At 40.4% G+C, this 20,199-nt stretch overlaps 1 protein-coding gene across 1 annotated transcript in view; it reads right to left on the bottom strand.

Annotated features, from left to right (window-relative positions):
* LOC124869793 overlaps positions 1–20,199 on the bottom strand; it is an 88,163-nt gene that overhangs the window by 26,958 nt on the left and 41,006 nt on the right. The window contains exons 3-7 of the mRNA XM_047367922.1: positions 11,805–11,944; positions 6,791–6,889; positions 3,894–4,025; positions 2,412–2,531; positions 2,011–2,049 (exon numbers count right to left, since the gene is read on the bottom strand). Of these exons, the coding sequence (XP_047223878.1) occupies positions 2,011–2,049; positions 2,412–2,531; positions 3,894–4,025; positions 6,791–6,889; positions 11,805–11,944 (530 nt within the window). The remainder of the gene's footprint in view (positions 1–2,010; positions 2,050–2,411; positions 2,532–3,893; positions 4,026–6,790; positions 6,890–11,804; positions 11,945–20,199) is intronic.

The following is a 20,199-nucleotide window of genomic DNA, read 5'->3' as shown; positions in this document are numbered from 1 at the left end:
CTCTGGCACCTTGATATCCGAATGATATGCAGAATTTGCTTTCATCCGAAAAAAGTACTTTGGACCACTGAGCAACAGTCCAGTGCTGCTTCTCTGTAGCCCAGGTCAGGCGCTTCTGCCGCTGTTTCTGGTTCAAAAGTGGCTTGACCTGGGGAATGCGGCACCTGTAGCCCATTTCCTGCACACGCCTGTGCACGGTGGCTGTGGATGTTTCTACTCCAGACTCAGTCCACTGCTTCCGCAGGTCCCTCAAGGTCTGGAATCGGCCCTTCTCCACAATTTTCCTCAGGGTCTGGTCACCTCTTCTCGTTGTGCAGCGTTTTCTGCCACACTTTTTCCTTCCCACAGACTTCCCACTGAGGTGCCTTGATACGGCACTCTGGGAACAGCCTATTCGTTCAGAAATTTCTTTCTGTGTCTTACCGTCTTGCTTGAGGGTGTCAATAATGGCCTTCTGGACAGCAGTCAGGTCGGCAGTCTTACCCATGATTGCGGTTTTGAGTGATGAACCAGGCTGGGAGTTTTAAAGGCCTCAGGAATCTTTTGCAGGTGTTTAGAGTTAACTCGTTGATTCAGATGATTAGGTTCATAGCTCGTTTAGAGACCCTTTTAATGATATGCTAATTTTGTGAGATAGGAATTTTGGGTTTTCATGAGCTGTATGACAAAATCATCCGTATTAAGACAATAAAAGACCTGAAATATTTCAGTTAATGTGCAATGAATCTAAAATATATGAATGTTAAATTTTCATCATTACATTATGGAAAATAATGAACTTTATCACAATATGCTAATATTTTGAGAAGGACCTGTATAGTAAAGTCAGCACTTCATTTGCCTCGGAAACTGGACATCAGATATGAGACTGATGTCATACCAAGCCTCATTACAATTCAGCTCTGACTTGGAAAACCAGGAGGATTTGCTATTTGTTCCTCTGAGAGAGGAGTTGGTGAGAAGGTTCTTGCTTTCTTAGTCAAAAGTGTGACTCAAGGGACCCTGTGCATCAGCAGCTTTAGACACGAGTCCAAACAGAATAATCAAACAACCCAGACCGTATGCGTCTGGTTGTGATGGCTCAGTATTCCTTTAAAAAAATTCTTTATTCAGAAACATCAAAAAAGGCTTCAAGGCTCTAGCCCGGTATTATGTCCTGTCTTGGCACACTTCAGCACTAGGCTACTAATGTGTGTTAAAGGCAGAAGGTTGACATGTGTTAATTGACAACATCCATTGTGTCTACTGAAGTGCGTTCCCCATAAGAGTGTCTTATTATTAAATCTTTCCAAAATAGAATCTGAAAATTCCAACTTCTAAGCAATAATTAAATGCACCATCCGTCCAGTTGTAAATGTTCTATCACTGAATCGGAATTAATCCTCTTTAGAAAGTAATAACAAACATACATATATCCCAAAATGTCAAAGGTTCTATCCATAATCAGGCGTTTTTTCAAAAAGCGTTAACAAAAACTGAATGCTACAAAGGGAATGACATCATGTAAAAGACACATCAGGGGTAAAAACCAGAGGTGTTCTGGGGGCGATTGGACATACCACTGAACTTAGCATTCAGAGTAAGAGTTAGTGTTGTCTGTATTCAGTGTGAGCGAACATAGAGAAAAACAAGTCGTGTTGAACCAAATAAATACAAGGCAAAAAGTGGGGGCGGAATTACATCCAGTTGGGGGAAGTGAAGGCATGTCTTTGGAGGAAATCCGAACACTGACACAGATTCACTCAGAAAATATGGTTTTACAACACTGCACTGGCAAAATGGGAGTTGAATGGTTGAACAAAACTGTTCACTAGGATGGTCTATAGTGTATTACTGAATGGTGCAATATTATGAAATATTAATTCAAGCAGATCACAAGCTGGAGAAATAAGCAACATATTAAAGATTTCAATTCAGTGTGTTTTTATTCCAGATTTTAAATTTGGAAACCAGTGAAGTTAGAGAAACAATCCAAGTAAGCAGTGTTGCTCGTAGTGCCCAATGACTTACCTGGTAAACCGGATCATCCACTTCATCCTCAAGGATGGTCTGCATTTGTGGAAGAGGGCAGATCACACATTTTGTTTTTCATTAGCAAAATAAATGAAGAGAGGCTAAAAGAGGAGACATTAATCTTAGTATTTACCTAGAACCAGACATATTTACACATTAACAGTGTGTTCCTTCAATTAAATCAATATTTAGTTACATCACAGGCATCAGCAGTTGTATGATTTAAGTGAAAAAACTTATTAAAATCAGTTGATTATATGTAGATTTTCAGGGCATAAATGGATAGTGTGTACAAATTCAATACAGAGGAAATTGAAAATCATAATATATCTGTTGTGTGAAAGAATTACTAGCTGAACCACAGTGTTAAAAAAGCTAGCATCGGCTCAGAGTCCTACCTGGTAGACTGCCTGCTCACAGTGTTTGTCCTTCTGGGCCTTCTTCTCCATCTCCTCCCGCTGTTTAATGTCGTAAATCAGCGTGAAGAGGTCACGCAGGTCAAGGATGAGAGGCTCAGCCTTAATACAGATATGACAAAATGTGTTTATGAAAATGTCCCAAAATGCCAAACCAAAACCAAGAACTTAATCTTGAAAGAATACAGTAAACATGTCCTAAAAAAATATGGTGAGATTATATTAAAATTTTGAAAGTTTCCTTTTTTCTTGATGAATTCATTTGTCTAAATTTCCCAGCAAAACCACTATACTTAATAGTCACCAGACTTCTTTTTTTTTGACATTCTTATCCTTTAAACTGAATATTTGCTTTTTAGCACTATGTATGAAACTTCTTCCTATTGATGCCTATCATTATCTCACATCTATGTATTTATTCGAAAAATAGAATTGTACGTATCCCAATTCACACATAGTATTACAATGAAAGTCTCAAGTAAAAATGTCTCACTTCCCTACTCTAAGTGCAACTGACCAAGCACCTACAGCCAATGTGCTTCAATATTGTACTTTGTATTTTTTTAGAAAACAAACCACATGAAGTTACTGTACCTAGGTTTATTGTCCTCCTGCAAGGTGAACGTCTGCCTCAGTCTCAAGAGTTGTGCAGTCTCTTGTTCTAACTTGAGAAAAGCACCCCCACATCATGATGCTGCTATCACCTTTCTTGATAGGGATTGTGTGTTCAGGGTACTTTGCACTGTTAGTTTTTCACTTTACGTGCAAGCCAAAAGGTTCCGATTTGTTTTCATTGAACATCAACAATAGCTTTCTTCTGCCCGATCTTCAATATAGGCGAGATTTGTAGAGTACAAATAAAACATGTCCTGCTTTCTCCCTGACCTGTCTGCTGTGTTTCTTCATCTTCGTGATGCATTTTTGTTCACTAAAGTTTTATAACAAACCTCGGAGTCCTTTACAAAACATCTGGATTTATACTGAGATTAAATTACACACAGGTGGACTACATTAGCCTAATAGTGTTGGAGAAGGCAGTGGCAACAAAATTGTCTTAAATAAAATGAAAAAATGGAGCAAAAGTTGGGAAGACACACTTCAACCGTGCCTTCTGAAGGCAGTTGATTGCACTGGATTTCATTTGGTTGCATCGGAGTAAAGAGAACGCCTCATATTTCAGATTTTTGATTGCAAAAACTGTTGAAAATGTATATATGGTTTTTCTTCCACTTTACAATTATGCACCACTTTGTGTGGGTCTATCACATAAAATCATAATAAAATACACTAACGGTCTTAGCCAAATGTTGAAAACATTTATGCTTTTGGAAGGCACTGTACATGTTAAAATCAAACTTCAGATTTTATTTTATATTTTGACCTCAGCTTTATAATTTACAAAATGAACTACGAAAAGTTTCATGTTTTACTCCTAAACAGCCACCAGTGTTAAACAATACTTACAGACTGCGCAGTCTTGATGGCCACAAACTTGTGGTGGCCCTCCTTCCCGCAGACATACCCAAAGGCTCGGTGGTCCCTGGTGTCCTTTGCAATGTAGCTTATCTCATGGACTGAGTGATGATGCAGAAGCACCTGGAGGACAGAAAGGTGGGGCATAAGTGCAGAGTTGGAGAGCTACAGTTGGTGGCACCTTGTCCTTGAAGATGCCATATGTTAAGCATCTTCCTGTTCGAGTTTTTATTCTGTCTTTTTTTTTTTTAAACATGACACAGTTCTGCTCTCTTTGTTGGCAGATAAGGTAGGTTAAACTCTCTTTACATATCTTTGTATATTGTTGTGCAAGATGCAGCTGAACAATTTATAGCCAAGCTGAAAAGGGGAGAAATTTCAAGGGTGTTGAAATCTCTTCTACGGTGTTGGTGGCTGATACTGTGGCTTCTGCAGCACTAAACAGATTTGCATAACCCGATTGCATAATGTTTGTGCTGTCACAAAATATCTTACTCTGAATAACTAAATGAATGAGCAAAGGAGATCCAAAATAATGAAAGAAAGAACACCTTTACACACAAAAGACCATATTCAGCTAAGGCACACCCATCTGCTGCTACTGTATTAGACAGGATAAGCTTAAGCACCAGGGAGGAGCTTTCATTTGAATATTTACCCATTTTTTCATGAGGACTATTGCTGGTAATGCTCCAGATTAATGTTAAATACAAAACTAATATGACAAGTGCGCTCCATACAGCACAGAATCATGTCAGATTTACAGAAAGCATTTCCATTGACATACCCTATGCTGGAGTGATCCCCATTCCAACCTATATAACCCATAGAAGAGTACTAAGTGAGGAGATATTTACAACCATGTAATCAGTAAATAAAATGAAGAGCATTGGAGGCCATGATTTCTAAAACAACAAATGAGCCTGTCGAAAGAGGGAGAGCTTCTGGGTCATGGCGGGAGGCTAAATGTTCTTTTTTCATTTCAGGGGAATTGCGCAGTCGGACTGAAAAGAGAAATCATCCAAGGTGAGGGTGTTTTATGGGTGCTCGGGTGGTCGGGTGGGAGCTGGCAGTCACAAGACAATCACTGTTGCACAATTATCATTTTAGCACTAAAGACAGCTGAGGTGGAGCAATTGTGTAATTAGCATTAGCAGCAATGATCATTAAGGGGTGGAACTGAGAGCTAATTAGCGGTTAGCGCTGATGAGACAAGTGGGCCTATCTAGCTGGCACTGCACAGCGGGACGGAGGGGAAGATCCGAGCCCTGGATCCTCTGGTAATGGAACAGAGAGCCTCTGAGCCTGCCGGGGCAGTGGTGGGGAGGATGGAGGCGGAAACAGAGTCAAAGGGATGTTAAAGGCGGTCCTATACAGTCAGAGGTTTACATACACTCACCTTGAATAGGAATTTCATTATTTTGGGCTTATAATGATATATTTAAATCATTATTTTATCAGGGTGAACTTGTAATACAACATACAACTTCAGTCACATATAAAAATTAGAATAGGTTGTTTGAGGTTGAATTTATTGTGGGTTTTCTCTTCCACACTGGGTCTAAACTATAAACTCAGGTTAAAATATATATTCTCACTAATATTCGGATAACTGTTTTAGCAAGTTGCAAAGAAATAACACACTTTTAGCAAGATATGAGCAATTTCCTGACATAATTGTGGCTGAATGTTTGACCCATCATCTTTTCAGGAATATTTAAATTGGTTGGTTTCCTGGCATTGGCCTGGCTTTTTAACATTTTCAACAGAGGTTTAGGTCTGGAGAAGGTCATTTAATATTTGCCTCTTTCATCCATTCTAAAACCAGTTTCAATGTGTATTTGGGATCATTCTCTTGTTAGAACACCCAACTGCCTCACAGTTTCACTCGTCTGACCCAAATTGTTAAGCTGAGATGAAAGAAGGCTGGTGAGCATGTGTTGGGAAAACCCAGAAGCAACCAAGACTAAAGCTTGTAATCTAAAGGAACATGCCGGAAAACCGATCTAAAAGAAATACCTTTAAACATGGCTAAAATTTGCTGCTGCCTACATAGACGAGCTAAATCTCTTCCAGAGAAAAGTTTTATAGTGAGACAATACAAAGATTGAACTATGCAGCCAAGAAAAGGCTTTCAAACCTAATAACTCTGTGCCAACTGTTAAGTATGGTGATGGCAGCATCATGCTGAGGGTCTAATTCAAAGCCAGTGGTATTGCCCTAGGGGGATGGAATAAAGAAGAAGGAGGTTTAGCTAAATAAATAGAATGAACAGAATTTGCATGACACTTTTCTAGTCATACAGATTCTGTCTCTTTCAGGGCTCTTTACTCTAGAGCCATGCTCACTCAGTCACCACAAATGCAAATGCAAACGCAAGCACATTCATACAGAATGGTAACTTGCCAGAACAGGAAGCTGAAATCAGACCCACAACTTTCTGACTGCAAGACGACTTCCATTGAGTCACCCCAAAGCTCCAAATACTTCAACTTCCTCTCCAGTTATATGAGAGCCCATAGGTGTACTTCTGACCCTGTGCAGATTAGACTAGAGAAAATCTACAATAAATTCCAACGTGTGCATCCAGGACTTCAACAGTTCAGAAGTATCATTAAAGAATTAATATGACATTCATGTAGATGATGTGTGTATTTAAAGCTCTGGAGTGCTACAAATGAAACATCTTGACTTGAGTCAAACATTTAGAAAAGTCTAGAATTGTAATTAAGCTGCCAATCAGTTGGTCAGTCTTCTAAGATGGCGACCCAAGCAGGCAGCTGTTGGGAAGTGAGACGTGTGAGCTCTTGCCCACTAGATGTCCTATACAGTGGGTTCACGCTCGCGGCAGCTGCGTCCTCACAGCTCCGCGTTGACATGTTACTCACCCCTGATCTTTCACAGTAAATCTTGATCCCTCCAAACGAGACCGTCAAGAAGACTCTTTGCTTGTGCTCTCCCTTGGAACGTGCTGACGATGCCATTCCCTGTAAGAAGCATAAGGAAAATTCATGACACAAGGAGATGAAGGGAAAGGCAGTCAGTCTTGTTCTCCTAAAGTTCAGGTGAAATTTGTGATTGAGGGGGTTCACAAGAGGGCTGGATTCATGTGAGGATTGGGATTAGGGTGACAGGAGTTACATAAGGCATGATAGGATAGAGTGTTCTTTTATCTGCCTTTTCATGACGATTCTCTCTCAGAGGGAATCACACATCAACTTGTGTAGGGAATTTTATTATTGGAGTCTCTTGAAGTAGGTCTTCTGCACTTTGACGTGACAAAACACAAGCACTATCTCCTGACAATAAGGTTAGATTTGCTGACTGAATGGATTGCGCTGCTGCCCGACCAGCTTGCCCCAGCAACTTCACACATAGTGCTGACTGAACAACCATTGCAGCCTTTGAAGTATAATTTTCTCATGGATCTGCAGTAGCTTTCTCTTTTTTTTTCTTTTTTTTCCTCTCCTACACTCTCAGCTCCGATAAAGAAAACAATTAAAATTTCCACCATGTTCCGTTTGATGCAACCTGTGAGCTTGACATGCCTTTCATTGAACAACGCCTGAGTGAAAAATGGTCGGGAGAAGAAAGAAAAAGCGGGGAGATGATAAGAGAAGAAAGACTTTGCCTTATGTGCAGAAGCTATGGCTGACAAAGCAGCAGGTTTGATTCTGATAAAAACTGCTTGACCTCCTCATTGCAACAGAGCACTTCTACTTTTATTTGTTCCTTTAAAGTTTCTTGAATATTTGTCCACTGTGGAACAATAAATTCCGTCAAACTGGAGGTTTCAGTCGAGTTGCACCCAAAAAACCTTTAACTCTTCTGTGATAGACCAACACAACATAGCGCATGCCGAAAATGATGGCATGGCATGGTTTTTTAACCTTCTTTACAAAGAAAAGGGTGGTGTGTATTTGTATTTTACCATCTGTTGCTCTGGCAACCCTAAATAAAATCAAATTATCTTGAGACAATTGAATGAAAGCCATGAAAAGTTTGCCACAAACATATGAAGCATAACAACCGTGCAGTAGCATGCGCCCCACAGTAGAATGCAGCCTTGCTGCAGCGTTCTGGACCAACTGGAGACGAGTGACAGCAGATTTGCTAAAACAAGTAAACAGAGAATTACAAAAATCTTAACGAAAGGAAATAAAAGCATGAATGATCATCTCCAGGTCAGATTTGGATAACATTGCATTCAATTTATCTTGTAATGGAGCTAAAACAGAGGGATACTGGAAGACAATCGGTTAAAACTGCAAAATCCTTGAGACTGGGCAGAAATTTACCTTCTGACAGCAACAATAACTCTATACAAACAGGTAATAGAAGGCTGAGATCAAAGCCAATGTATATGTTAGAATGGCCTAGCCAAAGTCCGGATCTGATAAACATTTTAGTCTCTAGATGTCCAAAAGGCAGCCATAAGTGCAGCAAAATGTGGTTCTACAAAGCATTGGCTCGGGGTAGCTGAATATAAAAGTGCACCACAGTTTTTAGATGCTTATCAATAAAACCATGTCAAAAATATGTGGCATTTTTAAAATAAATTAAAAAAGTATGAATACTCTTGCACTGCATGCAGTGTTTTCATTTGGGAGACCAGTGAGTCGGGGCAATATAATACAAGAGGGAAAACATAAAAAAGGAAGGATCAAGAAGCAGCAAGAGAAGGAAATAGATTTAGCAAGATAAAAAGAGGTAGGTGGGTACAAGAGCTGAAGGGTGTTGTCAGTCAGCCATTGGCTTTTCCATTATGTGGATTAGTCCCAATGGCAGCGAGAGGCACCTCAGACCTGTTCCCTCCTCTTTCCCCTGTCCAGATAATAGCAGGTCTGTATCGACTGCTTCATTGACTGTAACTGGCTTCTGGCTGGTGACTGCTGGAGTTATATTGAGGGCACTGCTGAAATGTCAGATCAAGGCAACAAAAAGTTGTTTAATTTGACATATCCCCTCGGATGGGATATGGGTGAAGATTTGCTTTCTGGCTATACTGCTTCTCCTTTGGGGCTTCCCACACATTTAAGCTCCAGAAAAGCAAGTGGGAAGCCATGCATAAGCATCTTATTTGCAAGGGTTAGGGTTAGTTTATTGAACCAGCCACTTACAAAGAGCCTTGTATACTTTTTCCATAACTTTCCAAGAAAAAAGGATGCTGCTTCCTTCCACATTACACAAAGGTCAAACTGGTTTAATATGAACCACCAATTTATATAATTTTATGTTATGATCTAATGACAGCTGACTTTCTTCTACTGACTCTGCTTTGTCTCTCTCTCTGATTGTGACTGAAATATATCTAAAGAAATATCAGATTCTCTGCTGTTGTCTGTGTTGCTGGCCATTGTTGCAGCAGTCAGTTTACCTGCGGGGTTCCCCTTTGACGTCAAATCTATAGTAATTTACAATGAAGACTGTTGTTCACTCTTTTGACATATTCGGCCAGTAAATACCTGTTACAAAAGGCATAACAAAATATTACTCAAGGCAAATTCAATTTTACACTTTTGCCTTTTGTTCCTATCTGGGAACAAATTTTTTTTAAATCAAAGCGAAGATCCTGAGAAAATGATTAATTGTGGTTAAGATATTGACAGCTTATAACTATAACAGAAGCCTTATTGTAAAAAAAAGGAACTATTGCTTTAACTTTTCTCTACAGGAGAAATTTCTGGAAAGCCTTGCGTGTGATTTCCACATTTTACTCAATGCTGTATTCCCGCTGGTCCTAAATGCTGATGCGGATACTGTCAGTCTGTTCTGTATTGATTATTCCGAGATGAATGATGATATGATCAGAGATATCTGGATTCTTTTCTTGCTAAATAAGGCAGGTAATATCAATCACCACGTTTATTTCTGTTTTTACTTGTTTTTAAACAGGACATGTAGCTGGATTTTTGTTCCTGCTACAGCTTGAAATGTCAGTTTAAAGCTTTTCCTTTCTTGTTTTATACCCAGTAATTTAGAAAAAAATAAGTCAGACCAAGCCAGAAATATTGATCAGTTAACCCTGTGCACTCAGAGTATTCTGCTGCCATCTGGAAAATATAAAGATTCACGAGTTTAATTTTAGAAATGAACAATTTTACACCTGACCTGGCCTGATCGGTGATCGGCCTGTTTGAAGCTAAAAATCAGAACTTTTTCTGATAAGTATACACAGAACACCTAAACTCTAACAGGTTGCGCTGATAACAGAACCCCTCTGTGTGAAAATTGTTTCAGAGGGGAGAAGTAAGTATTATTAATGGACCTTCATTCAGGCTGTAACTTGACTTAAATAGGGAGATGTCAATAGACAAGGAAGTAACATATTCTGTCATTGAACATCTTATGTTCATTCCCCGCTACAATCATCTCTACCGTATTTGAAAATGTTAGTAGGCTTAGACTTCAAATAAGGGTTTACTATTTTTTTAGGGAATACATACTGCTGTTAGGGATGCCAACTGCACTGTGATAATCAAGATAACCATGCTAAACTCCAAAATAAGATGCTGAAGACAGTTTAATTGTCAACTCAGTACTCATTTCGCCTTTGTTTTGCAGAGCTGTGTTAGACCAACTGCCATTTATGTTGTTATAATACATGAAAAAATTATTAAACAATCTAACACATGACAGTAAATCTGAGCTTTTTCCTCCTGAGGTGCGCATAAACAAGTTCATAGAGAGCTTTAATCTGTCTTGTAAAGAAGCTGTATTTGTACGTGCAACCTTCTATTAGTTTACAATAAACATTTGTAAATACATTTACATTTTTTATTTCTTTACAAAGTTTATTTATAGTACTTAAATAGCTAAAATTGGCATTGGCAGATTAGAGATGTACAAAATCAGAAACCAGCCACAAAATCTCTGATCAGTGCAACTCTAGTCATTTCTATGTGAAGATTTATGTAACAGACAAGATACGGGATGCTAGAAACCCATCTGGAACATTATTTTGGGAGCTGGCCACTATAAAATATGTAAAGTGTGTAGTAAAGTGTGTAGTTTTAAATCTGATGTTAAGTAGGTCAACTACTGGTGATGCCAAGATGCTCCAAGTGTGTCACATGGTTTAAATCTATTCCTTTGATTTTTCCCTTTGGAATAATTTTAAATCGGGGTATGGCTTAGAAAAAGGTGAATTATTTGCACTGCTAAATGTGCACCTCTTATATGTTTAAAGAAAATGGACCACTGCTTGTACCCAGATTCTTCTCCACCTCCTACTATGGGGCTGAATTTGACCTGATTCACTTGCAACATTCTGCAAAGAACACTAGCCTGCTATAACGTTATCTGGGTCATGTTATCGTAGTTTGCACATGTGCCACAAGTGTAACAGCATGGTCTTTGTTGTAAAAATAGCAGTCAGTGAGTGACACGGGAAAACACAGAGGAGACAGAGTAATTGGGGGTATGTTGAGGGGAGGTAGGGGAAATTTTCTACTTAAGCCTAATACAACTCAAAGCACCTCAGTATGGGAAGTCAGTTTGCCTCTGAGGTCACAAGAAATATCTGTGTGAATTAATGCAAAGAGTTTTGAGCTATACTAAATGTAAAACAGCTTACTAGAAGAGGACTGAAGTGAAAGGATGTCATGATTTGGTGCCAGATCAACTGCTCAGTAATTTTTTTTATATATGAAGCAGAGCCAAGAAATGAAATGGATAGACTTTCCTTTGTTCCAGCAGATCAGTCATACAGTTTCAGTGAGTCACATAGGAGAGGACGGCTCCCATGACTCACTCAGAAGACAATACAGTCATGCTCGAGCAAGCCTTTTCCAGATCACACTGAGATGATGAGAAGAACCTCAATGACATCCTGACACACACACAGAGAAAGAGAGAGAGAGAGAGAGAGAGAGATATATAAAACCATAAAGAAGTCTTCACCTTCAGCTTCATCATAGAGTCCTGGCACAGCTTGTCCCCGCGTGCGGCTGTCACCTCATCAATCCCAATCAGCTTAGCTTTGTAGCGCATGCCATCTCCGCGGAAACGCTTAATAAGCCCTGCCTCAGTACGGTCCTGACCTGCATTGAAACAGTTAGAGAAAAGGAAAAAAATACAAGAGACAAAGATCAGAAAATGAAACTGAGGGTGAATACTGGAAATTAGAATGTGTGAGCTCACTTTAATTTGGACAGCTTTTAGTATCACGCCATGTTGGAGCAACCATAGTGTCTGTGTGTGTGTGTCTTTGTGTGTGTGTGCTGTTGTATAAATATTTATGGAATAGGAAATGCTGAGTGAATAGCAAATTAAATGCGATGAGAGAAGACAAGGAGAAGATTGAACCTGAAATTGGAATGAAGTTGGAAAAAGCCGGTGGTAGAAATAGGAAAATGACTGCAACGCTGACAACACTGCCATGAACTATTATGCCAATCTGTGAGGCATTCAAAAACAAAAAGAGGAAGCAGGGCAGGTGGGGGGGATTAGGGGAGTCTTCATTTCTCTACTGCACCCATGCGCGTGGTTCCCATGGGTGCTATTGCTGGTGACAAACCAGCTTGACTGGTTCCTATTGAGGGGAATTATCTCGGTCCAGCGCTCGCCCACAATTCGCCGAAGCCCTCCCCATGATGCTGGGTGGTGGCAGGAGTGTGATGGGAAGAGAGGGTTGTCACAAGTGTGTGGCTGGATGGCCTAAGGCTTTCCATTGACATCCTCCCCACCTCTTCCTCCCCTCCTTGGAGCTGAATAGTCCGTCTCTGCAGCCACCCTGACATCTCCTTGACACAAACACATTTCTCATTTTGTCATTGCGCTGTCTGCCGACGCACCATTTTGATTATGTGGAGGCAAGCCTTGGGCGCTATCTTGCACGTCAAAAATATATTCCAACCCCCTTATAAACTGTGTGGGATGAGAAAAAACAGGTAATCACACAAGGAGACAGCAGAATTTTAAATGAAGGTTACCAGCACGTTGGAAAATTTAAACAGTTATTATTTAGGCCGTTTCCGCGCTCAAATCTAGGTCACGAGACCATCCGGTACATCAGTTAGCAGCACACTTAAGAGGCTGGCTAATCCATGCACATAAAGTTGACAAGGTAGAACATCCCCAACAGCAACTCTCAGGCTCTAGTCCAAGACTGTGTTACACTAAAATGAGCTTATTCCACTCAAAATTGACTATTTCCAACTATGCCGCATCAAACCACTGGGAATTTCTTCTTACATCCATGCATTTTCCAAAGGAAAATCAAAGAGGGAAAAAAAAAGAACAGAGCACATTAAAGAGCTTGTGCATATAGAGAAAACATTTTTCAAATACAAGCGCATGTCCTGGATATGCAACCCTCTCTCTTATTCATGAGGCCACAATTCTCAAAAGATGGGGGAGGGCTTGATGATTCCTCAGTCATTAAAGTCTCCAAGCAAGTGAACGTCAAATCTGGATCTCATTCAGACTCACTTCTCTGCTCCTCACTCATCCAGTGGATAATTGAAGAGTACACATCAACCCTGCTCAAATTCCAGAGTTTTAAAATTGAGATCATAAGTAATCATTTCAGGCCTTTTTTTCACCTTTAGTGTGACATATATACTGTAATACATCTGAAATACAAGAAAATATGTGAGGGCAGGGGACAGAACATGAACAATGTGAAAGAAACTACATACATGAGCACACCATTAAACTAATGCCTAGTCAAAACACATTTTATTTGATTTCAGCATTCAGTCTTCTGTAGTAGAAGTCTATCAGCATATTACATCTTGATTCTTTAACTTGCAAAACTTCACCAATTCTGAATCTCTGTTGGATTTGGCTTTGAACCGTGGCTACATCATTCCCTAACTTTTCTGGTGACACCAATTTCTTATGGACTCTCTTCCAGAGACATTACCCCACAGCATGATCATGGTACCACCATGTTTCACAGTGGGGATGGTGTTTTTTTGCCAGTGGTCAGGGGTGTTTCTTTGTAAAACTTATATTTTGGGATTGTGGCACAAAGCTTCTACCATGGCTTGAGACTGTTATGGTGTGTTCAGACCGGAAACAATTTAAGCGTCAAGGCGTCCCGCGCCTCAAGTTGGACGCTTGTGCACTTTGAAATCAGATGCTCTTGACACACATCAAAAACGCTCTAGAGGCGCGTCTGAGCAAAGTGTGGACAGACGCACATTGGGAGGAGCTACCCTTAGTTTTTTCCTTTGCCGCTTTCTTGTGTACAATAGCAGATGCAAACGACAGTGCCTTCTCTTTCTTTGCTGAATAATGAAAGGACGGACACAAAACAATGCCACTTTTACACCGGCTCATTTTAGGAGCCGTGGCACTGCTCCACACCTCTCAACGCCCTGAGACGCACGTCCACCATAGACTTTGCATGCAAACCAGACAACCCTGACACTCAAATGACGTACGGTCTGAACCCATCATTAGACATTCTCCCATTAGGTTTTGGCAGATTTGATGTTTCCTTTGGAAGAAGAGGCATCTCTCTTGCACCCCTACTTCTTAGTCTTAACATGTAGGGAATAGAGAGGATTGTTGTCACAAGTAGAACACAATTAGTACGTACACCAAATTGCTGCAGCTCAAACACTGTTACTGTGAGCCTCTTGATAGCCTCCATAGCCAATTTCTATCTTGTGGTTTAATAAATTTTGGAGAAAAAACCATTCAGTTTTTGTCTCCGTATTCCAGGAACGTTTTGTACACTTCTCCTGACTTATACTTTTTCACAGTTAGATTATTTTGATCCTTCGTAAACCTCTCTGGCAGCTATGACTTTAAATAAAGGATTCAAATAATCAAAATGTCAGCATAATCCTAATAGGACAGCTCAAGTTTATTTCTGGTTCAACTAATTCACCAGAAATGGTGACAGATGTGAACTCAAGTAGACTGAATGCTGAAATTCAATCTTAAGGTCCTTCAACAAAGTATTAGGTTGGGGGTGTGCAAACTTGGTGTGCAACCGGGTTTATGCAGCTCCTGTTGAATTGTACTGGGCATATGTTACATTAAAGATGGAAAAGGGTTAAAAATTATTTATCAAGGTCTCAAAACCTGGAATTTTAATAAGGTAGTGCAGACTTTTGAGATCTATGGTACATCAAGCCTCCATGAAACAGGCTGGTGTGCATGAAGCAGCCCTACTCAGACACAGACATTCAAAATTTATTGACAGGCTGAATAAGAAGATGACCAGAAGACACAAGGGAGATGTTTTTGCTGTGAGAATTGCTGTTGTTCAAACCGACCCTTCTGCTGTATCTACAGTCTATTCACATATTCTTGCCTGATCTTCCTGACTCATACACTCTGTAATGTAATGCAAAATGCATGTTGCTCCACTTGCATTTTAAACACAATCAGTCCAATTCAGCGCATCTTTCTCAGATGTGCTCAAACCAGATACTCCGTGCCGTTTTGTTTCTTTACATGCAGTGTGCCTTTTCCCCCCAAATGACACTTCTGGAGAGATTTTAAGGTTCACGCACAGGTAGATCCTCAAAAATATAGGGCTTGCATAGGGAATGAGAGTCTCGGGTCTGTGGCGTAACTTGTGTGCTACGTGCTCTGGGTTCAGATTGAGAAGAGCAAGTGTGCTGTATTTTGAAAACTAAAGAGCTGAGGGGCATGCTGTTTCATGTTGTTGCACACTGTCAGATCGAAGAGGCGAGAAGGGGAAGGTGTGTGTTTGTTCGTGTGTACTTGTGTGTGTGTCTTTGTTTATCTGGCCTAGTGAGGACCAACACAAGTTTTTAAGCAACAGAGTTCCTTGTGTGTGTGTGTTTGTGTGTGTGTGTGTGTGTGTGTGTGTGTGTGTGAGAGAGAGAGAGAGAGAGAGAGAGAGAGAGAGAGAGAGAGAGAGAGAGAGTTTGTGAAGGGAGGTAATACGTATTCCTCTGGCTTTCTGGAAGGCCAAAGCTGAAAGGCCCTCACAACGATTTTACTCCTTAAGAAAGAGACTCACAATTTGTCTGACAAAGAGTTGCCTGCTGCATAAATTACTCACGACACTACACACCGGCTGTTAGAGTCCTGGTGCTCTGATATGCGTATACAGTGCTTTTTTACATTTATTCAAAATGCAAACTCGAACTTCAATGCATTTTATTGGGATTTTATGGGATGGACCAACACAAAGTAACACATTACTGTGAACTGGAAGGTAAATGATTTTTGCATATAAAAGTGTGGACTGCGTTTGTATTTTGGGATTAGGGACCTGTCCTGCTGGAAGGTGAACCTTTGCCTCTGCCTCTAACAGCATACTTAGCTCAATCTTCCAGCTTCCCCTAGTTGAAGAAAAGCATAAGACTGCTCCGATCCAAGGCTTGTAGGAATTTGCCAACATGATTTCATGTGGCTTTTCTTTCAACAATAGCTTTCTTGTTGCAGTTTTTACTTAAAAGGACAATTTTTAGAAACGTTAAATTAATCAGATTAGCTTTGCCATTAAATTCTCCATCCTGAGCTCTGCACCTCATGTGAAGTTATCATGGTCCTCTTGACTGCTTCTCTGATTAATATTCTCCTTGCTTGGTTTGTCTGTTTAGTAGGATAGCCATATCTTGATAGGCCTACAGTTGTGCCATACCAGTTTTATTGTGATGATGAATTGATCAGAACTCTGTGAGATGTTCCAAGCTTGGATTATTGTTTTATAACTTAAACCTGCTATAATCATCTCTACAACCTAACCTATCTATTGTCTTCTTTGGTCTTCATCATGTTTTTTGTTAATTAATGTTCTCTAACAAGCCCCCGAGGCCGTCGCAGAACAGCCGGATTTAAACTGAAATTAATTTATTCACAGGCAGACGATTCACTAATCACGTGACTTCTGATGGCAGCTGTTTCCTGTAGATTTCTTCTGGAGGTATCGGAGTACTGGAGGCTAAACACAAATGCTGGCCACACTTTTCAAATTTTGACACTTTGAAAACCCTGCATCATTTTCTATCCAGTGCATAATTATGCTATTGGTCACACAAATTCCAATAAAATACATCTATAGTTGTAATTTGTAGTTGTAAGGTGACAAAATGTGAAAAGGTACAAGCAGTAAATACTTTAGACAGTGTATGTGGGCACATCTCATTCACATTTGTTTTTTCACAGTGGTTCAGTTTGCCCTCATTTCTTAAGATGATAATAGAAACCTGAATAGGAAAGACTTAAGTTTTCAAAAATGGAGCTCAGACGTAAGAGGCAGGATGTCAGAGGGATACAAAGGAATCAGTGTGATCCCCCACCTGACACCGAAGCTGTGCACCAGGACCACAGAGGGAACATTTACAGTTTGCTGTGCTCCATACTGTTTCAGGCCTCGTCTCTGATCTCAGCGCTGAATTGCATTTCTTGCCACAGTAGAACGGGGGCAGTGAAGGCACAGATGGTAACAGATGGAGAGTCAGAAGTGCCCCTCCAGATATAAGGACTTGGCAACAGAGAAATTTTTGTTGGGGATGCAAGCATTGAGGCAGGTTAACCTCTGAATCTTCCTGAGAGTGTCTCATGGTGTCAACCCCCTACCCCATCTGCCAGTACGCACCACACACAATCCTATTTTAATTTTCTACCTGAAATATGCAATGGTTACAATTATGTTCTGTATATCAGCACAGAGGCTTTAATATTCCATAAAAAGAAACAACACAAAGTATGCCCTATCAGAGCAGATGCCTAAAAGAAGCGATAAAGAAAATGGATATCTGAGAATAGAAAATCTGTCCCCACCATCTGCCTCCTCCATGTGTACAGCATAACTCTCATAAGCCTCAGCAAACACACGCAAACGCATTTGCTGACATTAACAGCAGCTGATGTTCCCTCATTCAACCGCACTGATGTTAAAAATTCCTGCATGAAACACAGTATCGAGGTTCAGGCTTATCGAGCGATGGTTGATGGTTCTGTGTTAATAAAGGGTACCAAGCACACTTTCTTTGCAGTCGATAGGTCAGCGACTGCCTGGTGAGTTTTATGCTATGTGCTGACAGGTGTTGGGTGAGAGCAATCTTTGGACAAGAGCTCCACAAGGTTGTTATTTTACCAGAAGAAATGGTAGAAACTCAACAGCTGGAAATGGATAATTTGGTCACGTATTAAAAACTAAGTCAAGGCTGGAGAACGTGGTACTCCATTGTCTATTGTAATAATAGCCGTTCCATTTTCCATCATTCAACATCTTACCTACATAGTTGTGCCATAGAGCAACTTATATTGGTCAACATTCCAAATAACCACAGACGTAAACAATATACTAATGGGAATGTGATTTAATAGTTGGAAAAGTAGCATATTGTTTGCTTGAACCATTTCAAACTTTTTTTAATTGGAGTTGGTTTACCATGGCAGAAGTCTAATGTACTAATAACTAATCTCAATAAGGAGTGAGACTTATCTGGAACAGGTAAGATACTGACTGACACAGAGTCATACTTTTCCCACATCATTGTGTCACCACAAAATGTATTAGACTGCTCAGTGCACAGTGGAGGAAAAAAATTAAAATAGAAAAATTGCTGAAATTCCTTTGTATGCTTAGGTTTATTAAAAGGGGTGGTATAATTACAAGCAATGTGTCGGGGTTCTGGTTGTGTGGGTTGTTTTTGTTCCTGTCTGCTATTGTCTGTGCCTAACCTCTAGTAGGCGCTGGTGACTGTGGTGTCAGGTGACAGATGTTCTCCATCCCCGATGATTACTCCCTGGAGTATTTAAGCAGGAAGCGGCCAGCATCTCACTGCTTGAGTGTTAGCCAACCGTGGTATAGCTCAAGCCAAGTATCCTTGTTGAAAACCTAAGTCCGCGCTTCGTTCTCGTCTAACCTGTTGTTTCCTCTTTAACAGTGTTATGCTGGAGATGACCTGGTTTTTACCTAGACTCGCCCCCGACTGATTGTTCCTGTACCTACCTCGCTTCTCGGATTACAGAAGATACTTGAGGGTTTCCAACCTGTAACCAAGCCGTGATCTACCGGACATAGTCATCAGCTGGCTGCTTCCAAACTTCAACCATCAAGGACAACCAGAACGAACCTTGACCGCCCTCCACCACACCCACGGCCGACAATCGACACAGACTCTGCAGAACTGGATGCTGTCCTCCTGGATCAAGTCACTAGAGGCAAACCTCACACTTACCCTAATCAACCTCAGCCGCTTCCAGTTTCCCCACGTACTCTCCTCCTGGCGGTTCACACCCCCCAATCTAGTAAGATACAGTTTCAGTCAGTATTTGCTCTTCAAAGTAAACCATTATTTACATTCTGCTTTTCTCTCACACAGTTGACGAGAGTTTCCAGCCGGTACATACCTAACATCTACATTCCTCTAATAAACCTGTTAAACCTTTCTGATTCTCCTGAGTGTTCTCTGCATGTGGGTCGGTGTCTAAAACAATGACACAATGAATTCATTGCAAAGCCTAAATAGTTGATATCATCCATCAATTCATTTTCTATACCTATTTAATCCCATTCAGGGTCACAGGGGGCTGCAGCTTGTTCCTGAATCACCTTTTGGAGAAGCAGGGTACACCCTCCTCAGGTCATCGGTATATTACAGCACAACACAGAGACAACTGAGATAAACAACCAGACACAAATGCCCTCACATTCTAACGGCAATTTAGAATTACCAATAGACCTAACCCAATTTATACCTAAAAAAACATGCTTACTCTGGTAAAACATGCAAAGTACAAACAGAAAGGCCACAGACCAGAATAAATACAGCAATATTCTTAAGTTACCATCACACTGTTTTTGCTCTTGCCATGTATGCTGCCATACTGAACATGAGAAAATGAAGAAGATGTTTTGGAACATCAAGTCCAGTCATGTCTTTAAATTGTGTGTTTCTTTGGATGCACTCCCATTCTGAATAGGACATATGAACTGGGATCAAGGGTGTGGAATTTACAACGTTCTGGTGCGTCATGACCTCCACCAAGAAGCCACGGTCTTAGTATATTTAGTTAGTTGTTTCATATTTAGGGATCAACTGATTTTCTGTAAATGAAATTTCAATGTGTTGAGTGCCCTCATGTGGTCGAATCATTGTTAACTGAATAACTAACCAAATAATGCATCCTGCATTCTGAGGTGAATGAATCTTCATCAGTGCAGACAATAGAGTAGCATCAGAATAATTGATGTTATCAGTGGGTAGTAGTTACAGATTCTGTAGCAGTGGCGTACTTCTAAGCTAAACAGGCCATGTGCAAGCTGAGGCGCTCATGCTGGAAAATATTTCAGCATTTCAATCTTGATTGCAGCCTTGCTTATCTTGAGATGAAATTATGGATTCTAGAG

The sequence above is a fragment of the Girardinichthys multiradiatus genome, chromosome 6 (assembly GCF_021462225.1).
Source record: "Girardinichthys multiradiatus isolate DD_20200921_A chromosome 6, DD_fGirMul_XY1, whole genome shotgun sequence".
Taxonomy (NCBI): Eukaryota; Metazoa; Chordata; class Actinopteri; order Cyprinodontiformes; family Goodeidae; genus Girardinichthys; species Girardinichthys multiradiatus.
This window is presented reverse-complemented; position numbering and strand designations above follow the sequence as displayed.